Source organism: Salmo salar, chromosome 01, assembly GCF_965601325.2.
Source record: "Salmo salar chromosome 01, fSalSal1, whole genome shotgun sequence".
In the NCBI taxonomy this organism is placed as follows: domain Eukaryota; kingdom Metazoa; phylum Chordata; class Actinopteri; order Salmoniformes; family Salmonidae; genus Salmo; species Salmo salar.
The window spans coordinates 124,443,185-124,468,978 of NC_138291.1; the positions used below are offsets into that span (position 1 = coordinate 124,443,185).

The following is a 25,794-nucleotide window of genomic DNA, read 5'->3' on the forward strand; positions in this document are numbered from 1 at the left end:
TACATCTCCTCTCAGAGAGAGAGATATTAAAGAACATTACATCTCCTCTCAGAGAGAGAGATATTAAAGAACATTACATCTCCTCTCAGAGAGAGAGATATTAAAGAACATTACATCTCCTCTCAGAGAGAGAGAGATATTAAAGAACATTACATCTCCTCACAGAGAGATATTAAAGAACATTACATCTCCTCTCAGAGAGATATTAAAGAACATTACATCTCCTCTCAGAGAGATATTAAAGAACATTACATCTCCTCTCAGAGAGATATTAAAGAACATTACATCTCCTCTCAGAGAGATATTAAAGAACATTACATCTCCTCTCAGAGAGATATTAAAGAACATTACATCTACTCTCAGAGAGCGAGATATTAAAGAACATTACATCTCCTCTCAAAGAGATATTAAAGAACATTACATCTCCTCTCAGAGAGAGAGATATTAAAGAACATTACATCTCCTCTCAGAGAGAGAGATATTAAAGAACATTACATCTCCTCTCAGAGATATTAAAGAACATTACATCTCCTCTCAGAGAGATATTAAAGAACATTACATCTCCTCTCAGAGAGAGAGATATTAAAGAACATTACATCTCCTCTCAGAGAGAGAGAGATATTAAAGAACATTTCATCTCCTCTCAGAGAGAGAGATATTAAAGAACATTACATCTCCTCTCAGAGATATTAAAGAACATTACATCTCCTCTCAAAGAGATATTAAAGAACAATACATCTCCTCTCAGAGAGATATTAAAGAACATTACATCTCCTCTCAGAGAGAGAGATATTAAAGAACATTACATCTCCTCTCAGAGAGAGAGATATTAAAGAACATTACATCTCCTCTCAGAGAGAGAGATATTAAAGAACATTACATCTCCTCTCAGAGAGAGAGAGATATTAAAGAACATTACATCTCCTCACAGAGAGATATTAAAGAACATTACATCTCCTCTCAGAGAGATATTAAAGAACATTACATCTCCTCTCAGAGAGATATTAAAGAACATTACATCTCCTCTCAGAGAGATATTAAAGAACATTACATCTCCTCTCAGAGAGATATTAAAGAACATTACATCTCCTCTCAGAGAGATATTAAAGAACATTACATCTACTCTCAGAGAGCGAGATATTAAAGAACATTACATCTCCTCTCAGAGAGATATTAAAGAACATTACATCTCCTCTCAGAGAGAGAGATATTAAAGAACATTACATCTCCTTTCAGAGAGAGATATTAAAGAACATTACATCTCCTCTCAGCGAGATATTAAAGAACATTACATCTCCTCTCAGAGAGATATTAAAGAACATTACATCTCCTCTCAGAGAGATATTAAAGAACGTTACATCTCCTCTCAGAGAGAGATATTAAAGAACATTACATCTCCTCTCAGAGAGATATTAAAGAACATTACATCTCCTATCAGAGAGAGAGATATTAAAGAACATTACATCTCCTCTCAGAGAGATATTAAAGAACATTACATCTCCTCTCAGAGAGATATTAAAGAACATTACATCTCCTCTCAGAGAGAGAGATATTAAAGAACATTGCATCTCCTCTCGGAGAGATAATAAAGAACATTACATCTCCTCTCAGAGAGAGAGATATTAAAGAACATTACATCTCCTCTAAGAGAGAGAGATATTAAAGAACATTACATCTCCTCTCAGAGAGATATTAAAGAACATTACATCTTCTCTCAGAGAGATATTAAAGAACATTACATCTCCTCTCAGAGAGATATTAAACAACATTACATCTCCTTTCAGAGAGATATTAAACAACATTACATCTCCTCTCAGAGAGATATTAAAGAACATTACATCTCCTCTCAGAGAGAGATATTAAAGAACATTACATCTCCTCTCAGAGACATATTAAAGAACATTAAATCTCCTCTCAGAGAGATATTAAAGAACATTACATCACCTCTCAGAGAGAGAGATATTAAAGAACATTACATCTCCTCTCAGAGAGACATTAAAGAACATTACATCTCCTCAGAGAAATAATAAAGAACATTACATCTCCTCTCAGAGAGAGAGAGATATTAAAGAACATTACATCTCCTCTCAGAGAGACATTAAAGAACATTACATCTCCTCAGAGAAATAATAAAGAACATTACATCTCCTCTCAGAGAGAGAGATTTTAAAGAACATTACATCTCCTCTCCTAGAGCTAATAAAGAACATTACATCTCCTCTGTCACGTCCTGACCAGCAGAGGGCGGAATTGTGTTAGTCTTGGTCAGGATGTGGCAGGTGGTTTGTGTTTGTTAAATGTTTGTTGTTTATTGGGACTTCCAATTGAAGGCAGGTGTGTTGAGTTGCCTTTGATTGGAAGTCCTATATAGGTGTGTGTTTTTTTCTTTGGGGTTGTGGGTGGTTGTTTTTGCACTGCGTTAGGATAGCCTGCAAAACTGTTGCATTGTCATTGGTTTTTTGTATAGTGTTCACGTGAGCAATTAATTAAATTAAAAAATGAACACGACATCCGCTGCGTATTGGTCTACATTTTCAGACGATGATTTCGCTATATTGTCAGAAGACGAAGACAGCAGTGACATCCTCTCAGAGAGAGAGATATTAAAGAACATTACATCTCATCTCAGAGAGAGATATTAAAGAACATTACATCTCCTCTCAGAGAGATATTAAAGAACATTACATCTCCTCTCAGAGAGAGAGATATTAAAGAACACTACATCTCCTCTAAGAGAGGGAGATATTAAAGAACATTACATCTCCTCTCAGAGAGATATTAAAGAACATTACATCTCCTCTCAGAGAGATATTAAAGAACATTACATCTCCTCTCAGAGAGAGAGATATTAAAGAACATTACATCTCCTCTCAGAGAGATATTAAAGAACATTACCTCTCCTCTCAGCAAGATATTAAAGAACATTACATCTCCTCTCAGAGAGAGATATTAAAGAACATTTCATCTCCTCTCAGAGAGATATTAAAGAACATTACATCTCCTCTCAGAGAGAGAGATATTAAAGAACATTACATCTCCTCTCAGAGAGAGAGATATTAAAGAACATTACATCTCCTCTCAGAGAGATATTAAAGAACATTACATCTCCTCTCAGAGAGATATTAAAGAACATTACATCTCCTCTCAGAGAGATATTAAAGAACAATACATCTCCTCTCAGAGAGATATTAAAGAACATTACATCTCCTCTCAGAGAGATATTAAAGAACATTACATCTCCTCTCAGAGAGAGAGATATTAAAGAACATTACATCTCCTCTCAGAGAGAGAGATTTTAAAGAACGTTACATCTCCTCTCAGAGAGATATTAAAGAACATTACATCTCCTCTCAGAGAGAGATATTAAAGAACATTACATCTCCTCTCAGAGAGAGAGATATTAAAGAACATTACATCTCCTCTCAGAGAGAGAGATATTAAAGAACATTACATCTCCTCTCAGAGAGATATTAAAGAACATTACATCTCCTCTCAGAGAGATATTAAAGAACATTACATCTCCTCTCAGAGAGATATTAAAGAACATTACATCTCCTCTCAGAGAGATATTAAAGAACATTACATCTCCTCTCAGAGAGAGAGATATTAAAGAACATTACATCTCCTCTGAGAGAGAGATATTAAAGAACATTACATCTCCTCTCAGAGAGATATTAAAGAACATTACATCTCCTCTCAGAGAGATATTAAAGAACGGTACATCTCCTCTCAGAGATATTAAAGAATGTTGCATCTCCTCTCAGAGAGATGGAAGTAGAGAGAGAAAGGCCTTCTACTGAGCACATGGAGTAGAGAGAGAGAGAGAGAGAGGGGATGGAGAGGTTCAAGAGAGAAAGAGAGCGAGTCAGACTTGCTTCCTCAGGTGCCCTCTGCAGGACAATCAAAGGTGTTGCAGTCTAAGGTTCAAACGCACCACGCCAAGACATTTATCAAAGACCGTTTATCAGCTATTCCAAAACATTCTATCCTCATTACCTGGGGGCCTTTCTTTGAAAACTTTTCAAAGCTGAGCCATCGATTCCATTGAGTAAATAGCATTCTGTCTCCATCGATGCCTCTCCCTAACTAATCTAATCTACAACACTGACAGGAAACACAATGAGAGGAGAACAAATGTCTCTGCTAACAGAAGGCTCAGCCTTATCCCAGCCGTGCCAATGAACTGGGCTGATCAGTGTACCAGCCTTGTCTAGAACACCTTGTCTGTGTCCCAATTGGCACCCTATTCCTCTATATAGTGCACTACTTTATACTACAGCCCTATTCCCTATATAGTGCACTACTTTATATTACAGCCCTATTCCCTATATAGTGCACTACTTTATACTACAGCCCTATTCCCTATATATAGTGCACTACTTTATATTACAGCCCTATTCCCTATATAGTGCACTACTTTATACTACAGCCCTATTGCCTATATAGTGCACTACTTTATACTACAGCCCTATTCCTCTATATAGAGCACTACTTTATACTACAGCCCTATTCCCTATATAGTGCACTACTTTATACTACAGCCCTATTCCCTATATAGTGCACTACTTTATACTACAGCCCTATTCCCTATATAGTGCACTACTTTATACTACAGCCCTATTCCCTATATAGTGCTCTACTTTATACTACAGCCCTATTCTTTATATAGAGCACTACTTTATACTACAGCCCTATTCCCTATATAGTGCACTACTTTATACTACAGCCCTATTCCCTATATAGTGCACTACATTATACTACAGCCCTATTCCCTATATAGTGCACTACTTTATACTACAGCCCTATTCCTCTATATAGTGCACTACTTTATACTACAGCCGTATTCCCTATATAGTGCACTACTTTATACTACAGCCCTATTCCCTATATATAGTGCACTACTTTATACTACAGCCCTATTCCCTATATAGTGCACTACTTTATACTACAACCCTATTCCTCTATATAGTGCACTACTTTATACTACAGCCCTATTCCCTATATAGTGCACTACTTTATACTACAGCCCTATTCCTCTATATAGTGCACTACTTTATACTACAGCCCTATTCCTCTGTATAGTCCACTACTTTATACTACAGCCCTATTCCTCTATATTGTGCACTACTTTATACTTCAGCCCTATTCCTCGATACAGTGCACTACTTTTGACCTATGGCCCATAGGGTACTGTATAGCGAATAGGGGGCCATTTCCAGCACAGCCTAGGTATTTGTCATCTTGTGTCTAATGAATTGTGGGTTGGTTTTGGGAGTGGAGTCAGTGTTTTACCTGTAGTGATCACTCATTACAGGAGGAGAGGAGTCAGGTGTTTTACCTGTAGTGATCACTCATTACAGGAGGAGAGGAGTCAGTGTTTTACCTGTAGTGATCACTCATTACAGGAGGAGAGGAGTCAGTGTTTTACCTGTAGTGATCACTCATTACAGGAGGAGAGGAGTCAGGTGTTTTACCTGTAGTGATCACTCATTACAGGAGGACTGGAGTCAGTGTTTTACCTGTAGTGATCACTCATTACAGGAGGAGAGGAGTCAGTGTTTTACCTGTAGTGATCACTCATTACAGGAGGAGAGGAGTCAGTGTTTTACCTGTAGTGATCACTCATTACAGGAGGACTGGAGTCAGGTGTTTTACCTGTAGTGATCACTCATTACAGGAGGAGAGGAGTCTATATTTTACCTGTAGTGATCACTCATTACAGGAGGAGAGGAGTCAGTGTTTTACCTGTAGTGGACACTCATTACAGGAGGAGAGGAGTCAGTTATTTTTCCTGTAGTGATCACTCATTACAGGAGGACTGGAGTCAGTGTTTTACCTGTAGTGATCACTCATTACCAGGAACAATGGAAGGTTTATAAGATCATTCACAGCTCTGGAAACGTCATTTCCTATACGTGTGACATCAGAGAATACAGCAAGAAACATTAGGTTAAATGTTTATCACATACATGCTGTATTACCCACAGCGAATGAACGGGGCATATCACCAAACGTTGTATGAACACATACCCTATTTGTTAGTGTCATTGCTGTAGGTTGAGTTGAATTGACATGAGGTCAGTAAGTTCCAGGACCTGTTGAAAGCCCTTCTCTATCTGTAGAGGGAAGACACAGGAAGCTGTTAGAACAAGGACAGGAAGAACACATGGAGGAAAGAACGGTACAGCCTAACCAGTTCAAGTACACTGACAAAGTTCCAAATGCCACTCTATTCCCTAGGAAGTGCACTACCCTTGACCAGAGCCCATAGGGAGATGGGGGGGGGGGGGGGGGGGGGGAGAGAGAGAGAGATACGAAATACGAAATACCACAGACTGACATCACAGCAGCAAGATTTGTGACCTGTTGCCACAAGAAAAGGGCAACCAAGTGAAGAACAAACACCATTGTAAATACAACCCATATTTATGTTTATTTATCTTTCTGTTTAGTTTAACTATTTGCCCATCGTTACAACACTGTAAATATACATAATATGACATTTGTAATGTCTTTATTCTTTTGGAACTTTTTCAGAGTGTAATGTTTACTGTTCATTTATATTGTTTATTTCACATTTGTTTATTATCTACTTCACTTGCGTTGACAATGTTAACATATGTTTCCCATGCCAATCAAGGCCTTAAATTGAATTGAGAGAAAGAGAGAGGAGAGAGAGAGCGAGAGAGAGAGAGAGAGAGAGATGGGACTGAGGTATGGAGAGAGATAGAAACAGGGCTCTGTTGAAAAGTAGTGAACTATATAGGGAATAGAGGGGGTTTAGGGTTCCATTTGGGAATCTCGGTGGGGAGGCTGGGTCAGGATTCCAGCTCTGGGTCAGGTATCTATAGGTCAGGGCCAGGGATATATAGGTCAGGGCCAGGTATCTATAGGTCAGGGCCAGGTATCTATAGGTCAGGGCCGGGTATCTATAGGTCAGGGTCAGGTATCTATAGGTCAGGTATCTATAGGTCGGGTATCTATAGGTCAGGGCCAGGTATCTATAGGTCAGGGCCAGGTATCTATAGGTCAGGGTCAGGTATCTATAGGTCAGGGTCAGGTATCTATAGGTCAGGGCCAGGTATCTATAGGTCAGGGCCAGGTATCTATAGGTCAGGGTCAGGTATCTATAGGTCAGGGTCAGGTATCTATAGGTCAGGTATCTATAAGTCTGGGCCAGGTATCTATAGGTCAGGGCCAGGTATCTATAGGTCAGGGCCAGGTATCTATAGGCCAGGGCCAGGTATCTATAGGTCAGGTATCTATAGGTCGGGGCCAGGTATCTATAGGTCAGGGCCAGGTATCTATAGGTCAGGGCCAGGTATCTATAGGTCAGGGCCAGGTATCTATAGGTCAGGGTCAGGTATCTATAGGTCAGGGCCAGGTATCTATAGGTCAGGGTCAGGTATCTATAGGTCAGGTATCTATAAGTCTGGGCCAGGTATCTATAGGTCAGGGCCAGGTATCTATAGGTCAGGGCCAGGTATCTATAGGCTAGGGCCAGGTATCTATAGGTCAGGTATCTATAGGTCAGGGCCAGGTATCTATAGGTCAGGGCCAGGTATCTATAGGTCAGGGCCAGGTATCTATAGGTCAGGGCCAGGTATCTATAGGTCAGGTATCTATAGGTCAGGGCCAGGTATCTATAGGTCAGGGTCAGGTATCTATAGGTCAGGGCCAGGTATCTATAGGTCAGGGCCAGGTATCTATAGGTCAGGTATCTATAGGTCAGGGCCAGGTGTAAATAGGTCAGGGCCAGGTATCTATAGGTCAGGGCCAGGTATCTATAGGTCAGGGTCAGGTAAGTATAGGTCAGGGTCAGGTATCTATAGGTCAGGGCCAGGTATCTATAGGTCAGGGCCAGGTATCTATAGGTCAGGGTCAGGTATCTATAGGTCAGGTATCTATAAGTCTGGGCCAGGTATCTATAGGTCAGGGCCAGGTATCAATAGGTCAGGGCCAGGTATCTATAGGCCAGGGTATGGTATCTATAGGTCAGGGCCAGGTATCTATAGGTCAGGGCCAGGTATCTATAGGTCAGGGCCAGGTATCTATAGGTCAGGGCCAGGTATCTATAGGTCAGGGTCAGGTATCTATAGGTCAGGGCCAGGTATCTATAGGTCAGGGTCAGGTATCTATAGGTCAGGTATCTATAAGTCTGGGCCAGGTCTCTATAGGTCAGGGCCAGGTATCTATAGGTCAGGGCCATGTATCTATAGGCCAGGGCCAGGTATCTATAGGTCAGGTATCTATAGGTCAGGGCCAGGTATCTATAGGTCAGGGCCAGGTATCTATAGGTCAGGGTCAGGTATCTATAGGTCAGGGCCAGGTATCTATAGGTCAGGGTCAGGTATCTATAGGTCAGGGCCAGGTATCTATAGGTCAGGGCCAGGTATCTATAGGTCAGGTATCTATAGGTCAGGGCCAGGTATCTATAGGTCAGGGCCAGGTATCTATAGGTCAGGGTCAGGTATCTATAGGTCAGGGCCAGGTATCTATAGGTCAGGGCCAGGTATCTATAGGTCAGGGTCAGTTATCTATAGGTCAGGGTCAGGTATCTATAGGTCAGGTATCTATAAGTCTGGGCCAGGTATCTATAGGTCAGGGCCAGGTATCTATAGTTCAGGGCCAGGTATCTATAGGTCAGGTACTATAGGTCAGGGCCAGGTATCTATAGGTCAGGGCCAGGTATCTATGGGTCAGGGCTAGGTATCTATAGGTCAGGTATCTATAGGTCAGGGCCAGGTATCTATAGGTCAGGGCCAGGTACTCTATAGGTCAGGTATCTATAGGTCAGGTATCTATAGGTTAGGGCCAGGTATCTATAGGTCAGGGCCAGGTATCTATAGGTCAGGGCCAGGTATCTATAGGTCAGGTATCTATAGGTCAGGTATCTATAGGTCAGGGCCAGGTGTCTATAGGTCAGGGCCAGGTATCTATAGGTCAGGGCCAGGTATCTATAGGTCAGGGTCAGGTATCTATAGGTCAGGGTCAGGTATCTATAGGTCAGGGCCAGGTATCTATAGGTCAGGGCCAGGTATCTATAGGTCAGGGTCAGGTATCTATAGGTCAGGTATCTATAAGTCTGGGCCAGGTATCTATAGGTCAGGGCCAGGTATCAATAGGTCAGGGTCAGGTATCAAAAGGCCAGGGCCAGGTATCTATAGGTCAGGTATCTATAGGTCAGGGCCAGGTATCTATAGGTCAGGGCCAGGTATCTATAGGTCAGGGTCAGGTATCTATAGGTCAGGGCCAGGTATCTATAGGTCAGGGCCAGGTATCTATAGGTCAGGTATCTATAGGTCAGGGCCAGGTATCTATAGGTCAGGGCCAGGTATCTATAGGTCAGGGTCAGGTATCTATAGGTCAGGGCCAGGTATCTATAGGTCAGGGCCAGGTATCTATAGGTCAGGGTCAGTTATCTATAGGTCAGGGTCAGGTATCTATAGGTCAGGTATCTATAAGTCTGGGCCAGGTATCTATAGGTCAGGGCCAGGTATCTATAGGTCAGGGCCAGGTATCTATAGGTCAGGTACTATAGGTCAGGGCCAGGTATCTATAGGTCAGGGCCAGGTATCTATGGGTCAGGGCTAGGTATCTATAGGTCAGGTATCTATAGGTCAGGGCCAGGTATCTATAGGTCAGGGCCAGGTATCTATAGGTCAGGGTCAGGTATCTATAGGTCAGGGCCAGGTATCTATAGGTCAGGGTCAGGTATCTATAGGTCAGGGCCAGGTATCTATAGGTAAGGGCCAGGTATCTATAGGTCAGGTATGTATAGGTCAGGGCCAGGTATCTATAGGTCAGGGCCAGGTATCTATAGGTCAGGTATCTATAGGTCAGGTATCTATAGGTCAGGGCCAGGTGTCTATAGGTCAGGGCCAGGTATCTATAGGTCAGGGCCAGGTATCTATAGGTCAGGGTCAGGTATCTATAGGTCAGGGTCAGGTATCTATAGGTCAGGGCCAGGTATCTATAGGTCAGGGCCAGGTATCTATAGGTCAGGGTCAGGTATCTATAGGTCAGGTATCTATAAGTCTGGGCCAGGTATCTATAGGTCAGGGCCAGGTATCAATAGGTCAGGGTCAGGTATCAAAAGGCCAGGGCCAGGTATCTATAGGTCAGGAATCTATAGGTCAGGGCCAGGTATCTATAGGTCAGGGCCAGGTATCTATAGGTCAGGGCCAGGTATCTATAGGTCAGGGTCAGGTATCTATAGGTCAGGGCCAGGTATCTATAGGTCAGGGTCAGGTATCTATAGGTCAGGTATCTATAAGTCTGGGCCAGGTATCTATAGGTCAGGGCCAGGTATCTATAGGCCAGGGCCAGGTATCTATAGGTCAGGTATCTATAGGTCGGGGCCAGGTATCTATAGGTCAGGGCCAGGTATCTATAGGTCAGGGTCAGGTATCTATAGGTCAGGGCCAGGTATCTATAGGTCAGGGTCAGGTATCTATAGGTCAGTGCCAGGTATCTATAGGTCAGGGCGAGGTATCTATAGGTCAGGGCCAGGTGTCTATAGGTCAGGGCCAGGTATCTATAGGTCAGGGCCAGGTATCTATAGGTCAGGGTCAGGTATCTATAGGTCAGGGTCAGGTATCTATAGGTCAGGTATGTATAAGTTTGGGCCAGGTATCTATAGGTCAGGGCCAGGTATCTATAGGTCAGGTATCTGTAGGTCAGGGCCAGGTATCTATAGGTCAGGGCCAGGTATCTATGGGTCAGGGCCAGGTATCTATAGGTCAGGGCCAGGTATCTATAGGTCAGGTATCTATAGGTCAGGGCCAGGTATCTATAGGTCAGGGCCAGGTATCTATAGGTCAGGGTCAGGTATCTATAGGTCAGGGCCAGGTATCTATAGGTCAGGGCCAGGTATCTATAGGTCAGGGTCAGGTATCTATAGGTCAGGTATCTATAGGTCAGGTATCCATAAGTCTGGGCCAGGTATCTATAGGTCAGGGCCAGGTATCTATAGGTCAGGGCCAGGTATCTATAGGTCAGGTATCTATAGGTCAGGGCCAGGTATCTATAGGTCAGGGCCAGGTATGTATGGGTCAGGGCTAGGTATCTATAGGTCAGGTATCTATAGGTCAGGGCCAGGTATCTATAGGTCAGGGCCAGGTATCTATAGGTCAGGTATCTATAGGTCAGGTATCTATAGGTCAGGGCCAGGTATCTATAGGTCAGGGTCAGGTATCTATAGGTCAGGGTCAGGTATCTATAGGTCAGGGCCAGGTATCTATAGGTCAGGGTCAGGTATCTATAGGTCAGGGCCAGGTGTCTATAGGTCAGGGCCAGGTATCTATAGGTCAGGTATCTATAGGTCAGGGCCAGGTGACTATAGCTCAGGGCCTGGTATCTATAGGTCAGGGTCAGGTATCTATAGGTCAGGGTCAGGTATCTATAGGTCAGGTATCTATAAGTTTGGGACAGGTATCTATAGGTCAGGGCCAGGTATCTATAGGTCAGGGCCAGGTACTCTATAGGTCAGGTATCTGTAGGTCAGGGCCAGGTATCTATAGGTCAGGGCCAGGTATCTATGGGTCAGGGCCAGGTATCTATAGGTCAGGTATCTATAGGTCAGGGCCAGGTATCTATAGGTCAGGGCCAGGTATCTATAGGTCAGGGCCAGGTATCTATAGGTCAGGGTCAGGTATCTATAGGTCAGGGCCAGGTATCTATAGGTCAGGGCCAGGTATCTATAGGTCAGGGTCAGTTATCTATAGGTCAGGGTCAGGTATCTATAGGTCAGGTATCTATAAGTCTGGGCCAGGTATCTATAGGTCAGGGCCAGGTATCTATAGGTCAGGGCCAGGTATCTATAGGTCAGGTATCTATAGGTCAGGGCCAGGTATCTATAGGTCAGGGCCAGGTATCTATGGGTCAGGGCTAGGTATCTATAGGTCAGGGCCAGGTATCTATAGGTCAGGTATCTATAGGTCAGGGCCGGGTATCTATAGGTCAGGGCCAGGTATCTATATTTCAGGGCCAGGTATCTATAGGTCAGGGTCAGGGGAGGCTGCTGAGGGGAGGACAGCTCATAATAAGAGCTGGAACAAAGCAAATGGAATCATTTCGCTACACTCACAATAACATCTGTTTACCATGTGACCAATAACATCTGCTAACCATGTGTGTGGACCAATAGCATCTGCTAACCATGTGTATGGACCAATAGCATCTGCTAACCATGTGTATGGACCAATATCATCTGCTAACCATGTGTATGGACCAATAGCATCTGCTAACCATGTGTATGGACCAATAGCATCTGCTAACCATGTGTATGGACCAATAACATCTGCTAACCATGTTTATGTGACCAATAGCATCTACGAACCATGTGTATGTGACCAATAGCATATGCTAACCATGTGTATGTGACCAATAGCATCTGCTAACCATGTGTATGGACCAATAGCATCTGCTAACCATGTGTATGGACCAATCGCATCTGCTAACCATGTGTATGTGACCAATAACATTTGATTTGGAATCAAATGGAATCAAATGGAATCTTGTGTTTGATGGATTTGATACCATTCCACTGATTCCGCTCCAGCCATTACCACGAGCCCGTCCTCCCAGTTTACGGTGCCACCAACCCCCGGTGCGTCAGAGTGTTGTATGATGTAAGATCAATGCTGACACTGGATCTGGCTTATAAACGAGCCTTGGACAGAGATGTCAGCAAAACAGTGTCTCTACAGCGTTGGAACAATACCAATGCCTGTTCCTGTCCCTCAGACAGTGTTTGTGTTCCAAATGCCACCCTATTCCCTATATAGTGCACTAGTTTTAACCAGAGACCTCTTTTGGGCCCTGATCAAGTAGTGCACTCTATAAGGGAATAGGGTACCATTTGGGACACACTCGGTGTTTCCTGCTCTGAGCTGTTGCTGCAATCATCAGCCCACTTCTTGTTTTTGCCGGAGCAATAAGGAAACTCCTAGTCAGGGCTTTTGTTGTTTAAAGAAGTCTCTGTCCAATACTAAACCCAACCAACCACTAATGGGACAATCCATTTCATGGCTGGGAAAGATGATTGTTTAAAAGTTAAATTGGGTAACAACAATAATTGTATGAATTTAATCAGAAATAATAATGACAATTTGTAAGTAAGTCAGTCTTTATTTGATGTAATATATTTTTATTCTCAAAGCATCTACCAAATAAAATAATACTATAGACTAAAACACGGGGTGTCAAACTCCTTCCATGGAGGGCCTGGTGTCTGCAGGGTGTTTGGTTTGTCCTTTCAACGAAGACCTGGACAACCAGGTGAGGAGAGTTCCTTACTGAGACCTAGACAACCAGGTGAGGGGAGTTCCTTACTGAGACCTAGATAACCAGGTGAGGGGAGTTCCTTACTGAGACCTAGACAACCAGGTGAGGAGAGTTCCTTACTGAGACCTAGACAACCAGGTGAGGAGAGTTCCTTACTGAGACCTAGACAACCAGGTGAGGGGAGTTCCTTACTGAGACCTAGACAACCAGGTGAGGAGAGTTCCTTACTGAGACCTGGACAACCAGGTGAGGGGAGTTCCTTACTGAGACCTAGACGACCAGGTGAGGGGAGTTCCTTACTGAGACCTAGACAACCAGGTGAGGAGAGTTCCTTACTGAGACCTAGACAACCAGGTGAGGGGAGTTCCTTACTGAGACCTAGACAACCAGGTGAGGGGAGTTCCTTACTGAGACCTAGACAACCAGGTGAGGGGAGTTCCTTACTGAGACCTAGACAACCAGGTGAGGAGAGTTCCTTACTGAGACCTGGACAACCAGGTGAGGGGAGTTCCTTACTGAGACCTAGACAACCAGGTGAGGGGAGTTCCTTACTGAGACCTAGACAACCAGGTGAGGGGAGTTCCTTACTGAGACCTAGACAACCAGGTGAGGGGAGTTCCTTACTGAGACCTGGACAACCAGGTGAGGGGATTTCCTTACTGAGACCTAGACAACCAGGTGAGGGGAGTTCCTTACTGAGACCTAGACGACCAGGTGAGGAGAGTTCCTTACTGAGACCTAGACAACCAGGTGAGAGGAGGTCCTTACTGAGACCTAGACAACCAGGTGAGAGGAGGTCCTTACTGAGACCTAGACAACCAGGTGAGAGGAGGTCCTTACTGAGACCTAGACAACCAGGTGAGGGGAGTTCCTTTATTAATTAGTGACCTTAATTAATCAATCAAGTACTAGGGAGGACACTTGGCCCTCTGTGGAATGAGTTTGACACGTGGCCTAAAATGGAATAAGTTCACCTAAATATATTAAAGGTATTTATGAAGGAGTGTTGTTCAAAACCCCATGGAAAATGTACTTAACCAGAAATAAACTCCTTACATACGTCTTATAAATGTTCTATGTTGAATGGGGTAATTCGTGGCACTATTTAACAACAAAAAGCAATTAACTCTGTTTTGTTGGATTCAAAGTTCCTCGGATCACAAGGTTGACGTTTTCCCCTCCGTTGCTTTTCTTCTGCTGACAGCCTGATTGACCCCAGGAGGTGTGTGACCAGGAACTCGCCAAAGCTATATCCTACTGTACACATCTTCCATCACTCTCTCCACAAAGCTAGAAATTGTGAAATGTCCAGCGGTAGAGCGGAGAAACCTTTACCAGATATTCCTGAAGAGGATGGTAGTAGAGATGATGAGAAGGGCTTTGGAAATGTTTTTGCTGAACTTGAATCAGTGGACTTGTCCCTGGGAACCACCTTAAGGTACTTTCAATTTAATCCAAATATGGAAAAAAGGGAAAAACTATTGTAACAGATTCATTAGTCAAATGTGAGACATTTTCATCTATTCATAATAGCTAATTGTGATGACAATCAATTCGTTTTATTCTCACCAGGAAACAATTATCTGTACAAATAGCTACGGTACTTTTGTAATTTAACAATAGCAGTGCAGTTTTAAATGAAATGTATCATGGACAGAATACTATTTGGTGGTGGTGCTCATTCTGTTACTACTAATAGCAATTTATAAATAGGGACTATTCATTCATAGATCCCCCTCTACTGATCTAAGGTCAGTTAAGTGATTAATAAATCGGATTTTACACTGATGGGTAGGGTTATTAGCAGGGTAAACATCTGCCTAGCTCAAGGCTGTCACTACAACATCACACACAGGTAACGTTACGCCCTTTATCGACCGAGTCCGGTACTTTCCCGTTCCCCCATCCCGTTTCCCCGCAGTGTCACTGTCACCGCTTGCCACTGTGATGATGACCAGCAACATGGCGGAAAATGAATCCGTGGAGTGTATAACCGAGCACGAACGTATTTTACAAGAAATTGAAAGCACCGACACCGCTTGTGTCGGTCCGACACTTCGGTACGGAAATATATATTTTAAAGAAAATGTATTTTATTATCTTATCGTTTGGTGGTGAAGTAGAACAGTACATTGAAAGACCTGTTAGCATCGAATTCCAAGCCAGCTAACGTCAGTTAGCTACATATCTTCCAGACCGTTGTTCCTATGCTACTGTGAGAAGGGTTAGCTAGCTTTAGACATACCGCTGTTTACACGGCAAGCATCATGTTCATATGTCATGTGTTATAACGTTTTATATGATGCTTGTAATGTCATTTAGGGTGACATGTCACAACTGTAAATATCAATAAGTGGGTGTGGCTCGTTATGTCCAAGGTTGTTAGCTAGCTTGTTGGGCCAGGTATCAGGTTAGCTAACTAGCTAGTTGGGCAGCTATCAGGTTAGCTAACTAGCTAGTTGGGCAGTTATCAGGTTAGCTAACTAGCTAGTTGGGCAGTTATCAGGTTAGCTAACTAGCTAGTTGGCCAGCTATCAGGTTAACTAATTAGCTAGTTGCATTAGCAGGCCACTAACTAGCTAGTTTGGGCAGCTATCAGGTTAGCTAACTAGCTAGTTGCATTAGCAGGCTACTAACTAGCTAATTGGCCAGCTATCAGGTTAGCTAACTAGCTAGTTGCATTAGCAGGCCACTAACTAGGTAGTTTGGGCAGCTATCAGGTTAGCTAACTAGCTAGTTGGCCAGCTATCAGGTTAGCTAACTAGCTAGTTGCATTAGCAGGCTACTAACTGGCTTCATTTGATAATACGGACTCTTGTTTATATCAATGTGATCTTTAAACGTCACCGCCGTTGTCAGGTTACTGTATAGTTAGCTTGGTAAATAGCTAGCAAACAAACTGGGCCACGTATTACTCACATAACTATCCTTACAGCCGTAGCTAAATGTATCATTAACTAGCTAAGTGGCTAGTTAACGTTACAGCCATAGTTATATTTATCATTAGCTAAGTAGCTAGCTAACGTTACAGCCATAGTAATATTTATCATTAGCTAAGTAGCCAGCCAACGTTACAGCCATAGCTATATTTATCATTAGCTAAGTAGCTAGGTAACGTTACAGCCATAGCTATATTTATCATTTGCTATGCTACCTAGCTAACGTTAGCTTGCAATCCATAATGCAATCAGTCATCGGCTAGCTGTCTATTCAGCAGAAAAGGATCCTAATATAGTTAGCTACTAGTTAGCCATGACTAACTAGATACTCTACATCAAAAACAACTGGGGCCAAATACAGTGTATTGTAGCATGGGTGGATTTGAATGAATGAACTAGATACTCTACATCAAAAAACAGCTGGGGCCAAATACAGTGTATTGTAGCATGGGTGGATTTGAATGAATGACGCCACTCCAGCCCTATCCCCTCCAGAACAGAAATAAAGCCCTGGTAGCAGCATACCAGCCAACCAGAAGGGAAAGTGGTGTGTTATAGACCAATAAGGAGCCTAACTTTAATCCGTATAGTCCAAGGACCATACACGTTCTGTTTTAAAGGATAATTGGTTCTGGAAGCCAAAACAAGCCAAATACTTTCATCTAAAGGTGAATTGATTCTCAAATTGTGGTATTGTTCTAGAAACATACATTTCTCTACTTTCATATCACATCAAAAATCATTTCACAAACTGGTTTTAACACAGTTGCAGTCGACAGTATTTGTCAGTGATAACACATTTGTGAGGTCCGTGTCTTCCGTGTACACACAGGTGTTAGGAGAAGCAGATAGCTTATTAGTACAGGTAGTCGACTCTGTTTTCCGTAAGCGCTGTAACATGGGCTGTAACATGGAGATATGACTGTGTGGGAACCCTAACCCTAATAAAGGTGTTTATGAATTTAACCTTTTTATTTTTTTATTATTATTATTTCTTCCAGATGTGGATAGTCCTTATGCTTCCAAAACCGTACTGCAAGTGATACGTTCAGCCTGAGAGTCGGGGCTCTTTGCAAAACTCCCCCGTACAGAAAACTCTTATGTCATGTAATGGAACTGAGAGTCATAATCAAGGGCTTGGCCTGTTATGGCCTGTTATAGCCTGTTATGGCCTGTTATGGCCTGTTATCGCCTAACAGGCCTGTTATGACCTGTTATGGCCTGTTAAGGCCTCTTATGACCTGTTATAGCCTAACAGGCCTGTTATGACCTGGGGCCACTTATCTATCTACTCTGTCATTGCTGCTTCTGTCAAAATGATGACAGGTATGTTTCCTTGTTCAGCCAGTTTCAGCCTGGATATTGTATTGTCTCTGAGCCATAGAGGTTAGGCTACTTCCTTGTTGCGTGTCAGTTTAGTGTTAACACCAGTCATAATACATCATTTTAGAGTAGGTTCATCATAGCATTGGGAACTTAACATTCCAGCTTTAGACCTACACTGTGCAATACATTGAGTTAACCAGGAAGTCATTTCACTGTACTTGTTGTACATGTGACATTACAACAGGAAACATTGCAGTAGTGCCTAAAAGTGTGTTAATGATTTTCAGTTCAAAGGGCAAACAAGGTGTGTTCATATCGTTAGGAAGTTAACCTTCAGTCTTCCTCTTATTGAAGTGTGTGTGTGTGTGTGTGTGTGTGTGTGTGTGTGTGTGTGTGTGTGTGTGTGTGTGTGTGTGTGTGTGTGTGTGTGTGTGTCTGTGTGTGTTGTGTCCAGTGCCGACAACTTCAAGGCTCATTGTTTTGTCCATCCTGCCAGTCGTCTGTTTGAATCGGTCAGTCGTCCTTTGGTTTATCAGACTTCCTCAGCCCATTCTGATCTGCTTTCCAAATGACCCCGGATGCAGTGCACAAGGACCCATAGGGCTCCGGTCTAAAGTAGTGCACTATGTAGGGAATAGGGCTCTGGTCTAAAGTAGTGCACTATGTAGGGAATAAGGCTCTGGTCTAAAGTAGTGCACTATGTAGGGAATAGGGCTCTGGTCTAAAGTAGTGCACTAGGACCCATAGGGCTCTGGTCTAAAGTAGTGCACTATGTAAGGAATAGGGCTCTGGTCTAAAGTAGTGCACTATGTAGGGAATAGGGCCCTGGTCTAATGTAGTGCACTATGTAGGGAATAGGGTGCCATGTTGGACTCAACCTCTGGGCCTACAGATTGGGTTGTTATTGTTGGCTCTTTCAACACGAGTTGCCCCTTTACCGCAACTGACAGGTGCCGGGGCTGGACTGTGGTTCTTGGGGGCTGGACTGTGGCGCTTGGGGGGCTGGACTGTGGCGCTTGGGGGGCTGGACTGTGGCGCCTGGGGGCTGGACTGTGGCGCTGGCAGGGTGCGTGGGGGCTGGACTGTGATGCTGGCAGGGTGGGGGCTGGACTGTGACGCTGGCAGGGTGGGTGGGGGCTGGACTGTGATGCTGGCAGGGTGGGTGGGGGCTGGACTGTGGGGCTGGCAGGGTGGCAGGGTGAGTGGGGGCTGGACTGTGATGCTGGCAGGGTGGGGGCTGGACTGTGGGGCTGGCAGGGTGGCAGGTTGGGTGGGGGCTGGACTGTGGGGCTGGCAGGGTGGGTGGGGGCTGGACTGTGGGGCTGGCAGGGTGGCAGGTTGGGTGGGGGCTGGACTGTGGGGCTGGCAGGGTGGGTGGGGGCTGGACTGTGGGGCTGGCAGGGTGGCAGGGTGGCAGGGTGGGTGGGGACTGGACTGTGATGCTGGCAGGGTGGGTGGGGGCTGGACTGTGATGCTGGCAGGGTGGGGGCTGGACTGTGGGGCTGGCAGGGTGGGTGGCAGGGTGGCAGGGTGGGTGGGGGCTGGACTGTGGGGCTGGCAGGGTGGGTGGGGGCTGGACTGTGGGGCTGGCAGGGTGGCAGGGTGGGTGGCATAGACATGAAAACCAGTAGATGGTGATAGCTCTGATGTCATCCACGTGTTCCTATGGAAAACTCCCGATGGTGCATGAAGCCAGAAGTATTTGAATTTGAAGCACGCCATATTGCAGAATAGCACCAAAAAATCGCTAAGGATCATGGTCGATGTAGTTGTTTTCATCCTACCTGAGAGAGTCAACCGGGAGCCTCCTCGTATCCTGCCGGCCTGTGATTTAGTCTGTATCATCACGTGGTCCTGTGTGAAGGCAACTATCAGAATGGATCACTATTTAAATAGATATGTAGCAGTTAGAATGGATCACTATTTAATTAGATATGTAGCAGTTAGAATGGATCACTATTTAATTAGATATGTAGCAGTTAGATAGGATCACTATTTAATTAGATATGTAGCAGTTAGAATGGATCACTATTTAAATAGATATGTAGCAGTTAGAATGGATCACTATTTAATTAGATATGTAGCAGTTAGAATGGGTCACTATTTAATTAGATATGTAGCAGTTAGAATGGATCACTATTTAATTAGATATGTAGCAGTTAGAATGGATCACTATTTAATTAGATATGTAGCAGTTAGAATGGGTCACTATTTAATTAGTTATGTAGCAGATCACTGTTTACATGTCTGTTTGTAGCCAACTTTAAAATAATTGATCACGGGGACCGAAATTGATCATAATAAACACATTTTAGAGCCCAAAACAAACGTCATTGTATTATTTTGGGTAATTCTGGCGGTTTTGTAATTTGCATAGGCTTTCTAGGGCAGACCGGTCTGTTTTTGTTTGTAGAGGACGATTACAGGCCTTTCCATCTAAATCAGATTGTGTCACATGCTTGGTAAACAACAGGTGTAGACTAACAGTGAAATGCTGACTGACTGGTCCTTCCCAACAACGCAGAGAGAAAGACCATAGAGAAATAATAGAACAGTTTTATAATAAAAGTCATAAGCAATACAAAATGAGTAACGACAACTTGGCTATAGATACAGGGTACCAGTACCAAGTCCGCGTGCAGGGGTACGAGGTAATAACATGGCTATAGATACAGGGTAGCAGTACCAAGTCCGTGTGCAGGGGTACGAGGTAATAACTTGGCTATATAGAAAGGGGGTGGATACCTAGTCAGTTTTACAACTGAATGCCTTCAACTGAAATGAGTCTTCCGCATTTAACCCAACCCCATCAGAGAAGTGGTGGAGGGCTGCCATAATCATCATCCAGTGGGTTAACTACTTTGCTCACGGGCAGAACAACAGATTTTTACCTTGTCAGCTTGGGATTCGATTCAGCCACCTTTGGGTTACTTGCCCAACGCTCTAACCACTAGGCTACCTGTACCAGTACCAAGTCCATGTGCAGGGCTACAGGTAATTGCAGTAGATACGTGAATAAGCAACAGGATAGATCATGAACCTCTCTAGGGTAGGTGGCACCAAATCGTCCCACCTACGTAACAGCCAGTGTAATCCCGTGGCGCGTTATTCAAAAACCTCAAAAATGCAAAAACTTCAATTGTTCAAACATATGACTATTTTACACCATTTTAAAGACAAGACTCTCATTAATCTAACCACACTATCCGATTTCAAAAAGGCTTTACAACGAAAGCAAAACATTAGATTATGTCAGCAGAGTACCCAGCCAGAAATAATCAGACACCCATTTTTCAAGCTAGCATATAATGTCACATACACCCAAACCACAGCTAAATGCAGCACTAACTTTGATGATCACTTTGATCAGCACTTTGATGATCTTCATCAGATGACAACCCTAGGACATTATGTTATACAATACATGCATGTTTTGTTCAATCAAGTTCATATTTATATCAAAAAACAGCTTTTTACATTAGCATGTGACTAGCATGTGACTAGCATTCCCACCGAACACTGCCGGTGAATTTACTAAATTACTCACGATAAACGTTCACAAAAAGCATAACAATTATTTTAAGAATTATAGATACAGAACTCCTCTATGCACTCGATATGTCCGATTTTAAAATAGCTTTTCGGTGAAAGCACATTTTGCAATATTCTCAGTAGATAGCCCGGCATCACAGGGCTAGCTATTTAGACACCCAGCAAGTTTAGCACTCACCAAAGTCAGATTTACTATAGGTAATTTGTTATTACCTTTGCTGTCTTCGTCAGAATACACTCCCAGGACTTCTACTTCAATAACAAATGTTGGTTTGGTTCAAAATAATCCATAGTTATATCCAAACAGCGGCATTTTGTTCGTGCGTTCAAGACACTATCCGAAAGGGTAAATAAGGGTGACGAGCATGGCGCAATTCGTGACAGAAAAATTCTAAATATTCCATTACCGTACTTCGAAGCATGTCAACCGCTGTTTAAAATCAATTTTTATGCCATTTTTCTCATAAAAAAAGCGATAATATTCCGATTGGGAATCTGCGTTTAGGTAAACAGACGAAAGAAAATAAAGCATTCGGTCGACTCGGGCACGCGCCTAAGCCCATAGTACTCTGATCGGCCACTTGCCAAACGCGATAGTGTTTCAGCCAGAGGCTGCCTCGATATCGTTCAGCTTTTTCCCGAGCTCTGAGAGCCTATGGGAGCCGTAGGAAGTGTCATGTTATTGCAAAGATCCTCAGTCTTCAATAAAAAGACCCAAGATGAAACACAACTTGTCAGACAGGCCACTTCCTACATGGAATCTTCTCAGGTTTTGGCCTGCCATTTGAGTTCTGTTATACTCACAGACACCATTCAAACAGTTTTAGAAACTTTGGGGTGTTTTCTATCCAAAGCCAATAATTATATGCATATTCTAGTTACTGGGCAGGAGTAGTAACCAGATTAAATCGGGTACGTTTTTTATCCGGCCGTGTCAATACTGCCCCCTAGCCCTAACAGGTTAACAATTTCAGCAGTGTATGTGATGAGTCAAACATATCCTAGCTTCTGGGCCTGAGTAACAGACAGTTTACTTTGGGCACGCATTTCATCCGGACGTCAAAATACTGCCCCCTACCCAAGAGAGGTTAACTATTGAACTAACTATTTAGCGGTCTTATGGTTTGGGGACAAGCTGTTCACCGTCCTATTGGTTCTAGACTTGGTGCATTGGTAACCCTTGCCATGAGGTAGCAGAAAGAAGCCAATTTTTAGGGCCTGCCTCTGACACCGCCTGGTATAGAGTTCCTGGATGGCAGGGAGCTCGTCCCCAGTGACGTACTGGGCGGTACGCACTACCCTCTGCGGTCGGATGCCAAGCAGTTGCTATACCAGGCGGTGATGCAGCCAGTCGAGATGCTCTCGATGGTGTAGCTGTAGAACGTTTTGAGGATCTGAGGGCCCACGCCAAATCTTTTCTAACTCCTGAGAGGGAAGAGGCGTTGTCGTGGTGCTGAAGGGGCGGGACGTGGTGATGCTGAAGGGGCGGGATGTGGTGGTGCTGAAGGGGCGGGACGTGGTGGTGCTGAAGGGGCGGGACGTGGTGGTGCTGAAGGGGCGGGCCGTGGTGGTGCTGAAGGGGCGGGCCGTGGTGGTGCTGAAGGGGCGGGTCGTGGTGGTGCTGAAGGGGCGGGACGTGGTGGTGCTGAAGGGGCGGGACGTGGTGGTGGTGCTGAAGGGGCGGGACGTGGTGGTGCTGCTGAAGGGGCGCGTCGTGGTGGTGCTGAAGGGGCGCGTCGTGGTGGTGCTGAAGGGGCGCGTCGTGTCGTTGTTGAAGGGGCGCGTCGTGTCGTGCTGTTGAAGGGGCGCGTCGTGTCGTTGCTGAAGGGGCGCGTCGTGTCGTTGCTGAAGAGGCGCGTCGTGTCGTTGCTGAAGGGGCGCGTCGTGCCGTTGAAGGGGCGCGTCGTGTCGTGCCGTTGAAGGGGCGCGTCGTGTCGTGCCGTTGAAGGGGCGCGTCGTGTCGTGCTGTTGAAGGGGCGGGTCGTGCCGTTGAAGGGGAGGGTCGTGCCGTTGAAGGGGAGGGTCGTGCCGTTGAAGGGGCGGGTCGTGTCGTGCCGTTGAAGGGGCGCGTCGTGTTGTTGAAGGGGAGGGTCGTGGTGTTGTTGAAGGGGCGGGTCATGGTGCCGTTGAAGGGACGCGTCGTGCTGTTGAAGGGGAGGGTCGTGGTGCCGTTGAAGGTGATCAGCAGCGTTCCTGGGTGAACCACACCCTACCTACAGGTAGGTTTTGAACAGTAGTCCTCTCACCTCATTGCAGGTAGTTTGTGTTTCCCGTAGCTCTGCTCTCATATCGGGGTAGATGCTGACCCTCTGTCCCTGGTACTGCAGTGTTCCCATCTCTCCTGCGAGGCAAAGAATAATTCATTTTGCCTCAAAGCTATGTAGCCGTGTTATCATACACCGGTTTCCATTTGTCGTTGGTCCGGTGCGATGAGGAATGTTTACCAGAGAGGGAAGGACCAAGCTTCTCTTGACCAATAAGTTGTCGATTTATTATTATTATTATTTTTTACCAGCTTCGATTCCATGATCCAATTAAATGATTCTCAAATTACATGTTTTGCTGTGGGTTTTCTAGCGTTTTTTTCCCCCTCCAACAGCTTATTCACCGTTTAGCGATTTATCGTCTTCTCCAGCGTTTCTCCAGTGTGTCGTGGATTTGACTCCAGCTTGGTGTCCAGAGCGAACAATGTCTGAGAACATCTTTGTAAGAGCGTTTGGGTCCGTTGGAGTGCTGCATGTTGTTATGTGTATATATATGGCATCTACGTGTACTTTGACGTTTGTACCCAAACACAACTTTTTTCTTTATTTTTTAAGTGAAGCCAACACCGTTTCAATTCGTGTTTTTGAAAAGAAATAACGACAGATTTGTGGTGGATAAAGTCTTTAATTTGAGGGAATTCTATGACCCGAACTAAAGCTTGTTCACTGGAAGTCAGTTCTTCAGCGAATGACCATTTTTCCTAATGGAACGAGTCAAATGTTATTTTTTTGTGTGAATCAAGATCAGGACATCGATGCAGGATTCTGGAGCCTAATTTATAAAAAAAAACATTTAGTTTGTCGATAACTTGGACAGACTGTTGCTAATGGGCGTCATGCTCTTGTCACAACGGCCCCTTTTTTTCTCTCACAAATCACAGTTGGCTCGCAGTTAGGAGCCAAGGTTATATCTGGGTTAGTCAGTGCAAGGTGCTCCACAGCGCCTTCATTTCCATTCGTATTAGTTATTCCCAGATTTTTTTATTTTGTTGTTGTTGCTTCTCCTGGCTCATTGATGTCAGTGACGGAGCGGTTGGTTTGTCTCGCTGTCGTGCACAGCCAGTGTCCCGGGGAGTGGAGTTGGGGGGGGTTTGAGCACAATGGTGCCAGGCTGGGTGTTCTGTGTCTCACCCTCTTCAATCTGCAGGCCAGAGGAAGCCTGAGTTCTTTCCCCTCTCCCCCCTTATGCTCTAGCTCTTCCCTCTGCCCCACAGGAAGCACCTGCAGCCTGGCTCTCTCTCTCTCTCTCTCTCTCTCTCTCTCTCTAACCGCCACAGCCAATCAGGATATCACTGCATGACAGGGGGAGGGGGGGAGGCGCCCAAAACGTTTGAAAGATGGACTGTTTTCCCGAGGCTGTTTTGGGGGTTGAAACGAGCTGTCGTCGTCCTCCTGCATTGTGACCAGAGGAAAACATCTGTCCCCATCGAACGTTTTATCACCTGGCACAAGTTCACTCTTTTGTTTCAGCCTCATGTTGATTAGTGAGAATGAATATAGAAAGGTAGTATAATGAGGTTAAACTGCTCTTGGACAAGGTCATAGGGAAGTAGCATGGACGGGGTCACGCTGTTCTGTGTAAAGAGCAACAAATCAGCACTTCTCTAACAGTAGGGACCTAGAAAGTCTGTCTGTCAGTAGGGCCCTAGAAAGTCTGTATATCAGTAGGGCCCTAGAAAGTCTGTTTATCAGTAGGGCCCTAGAAAGTCTGTTTATCAGTAGGGCCCTAGAAAGTCTGTCTTATCAGTAGGGCCCTAGAAAGTCTGTCTTATCAGTAGGGCCCTAGAAAGTCTGTCTGTCAGTAGGGCCCTAGAAAGTCTGTCTATCAGTAGGGCCCTAGAAAGTCTGTCTGTCATTAGGGCCCTAGAAAGTCTGTCTATCAGTAGGGCCCTAGAAAGTCTGTCTTATCAGTAGGGCCCTAGTCCACACATTAAAACACAATTCAACAATATTCAAAAATGTATTGCACTTTAGTAGGTAATCAACTAAATGTATTGAACTTTAGTAGGTAATCAACTAAATGTATTGAACTTTAGTAGGTAATCAATTAAATGTATTGAACTTTAGTAGGTAATCAACTAAATGTATTGAACTTTAGTAGGTAATCAACTAAATGTATTGAACTTTAGTAGGTAATCAACTAAATGTATTGAACTTTCGTAGGTAATCAACTAAATGTATTGAACTTTAGTTGGTAATCAACTAAATGTATTGAACTTTAGTAGGTAATCAACTAAATGTATTGAACTTACTTGAACATTTGTATAATTTCACCAAGTTAATCAAATACCACATGACCAAAATGCATCAGTGATTCTTATTTTCCAACAACTTTCTGAAACGGTACAGGTGTGTGTGTGTGTGTGTGTGTGTGTGTGTGTGTGTGTGTGTGTGTGTGGCCGTCTACACTTTTGTGGAGCCATTAG

General features: G+C 44.2%; 1 protein-coding gene across 4 annotated transcripts in view; it reads left to right on the top strand.

The window, feature by feature from the left end:
* The first annotated feature begins 14,523 nt into the window (after window positions 1-14,523).
* The window catches only part of LOC106563898 (exocyst complex component 6), a 272,390-nt gene continuing 261,119 nt past the window's right edge, over window positions 14,524-25,794 (top strand). For 2 of the 4 annotated variants that reach the window (XM_045714200.2, XM_045714203.2), the window contains exon 1: window positions 14,524-14,725. In XM_045714200.2, coding sequence (XP_045570156.1) covers window positions 14,592-14,725 — 134 coding nt within the window. In that variant the 5' untranslated portion in view covers window positions 14,524-14,591. Of the gene's footprint in view, window positions 14,726-15,154; window positions 15,348-25,794 lie in introns of those variants that run through there. The other 2 variants (XM_082978789.1, XM_045714204.2) reach the window with 1 other exon arrangement.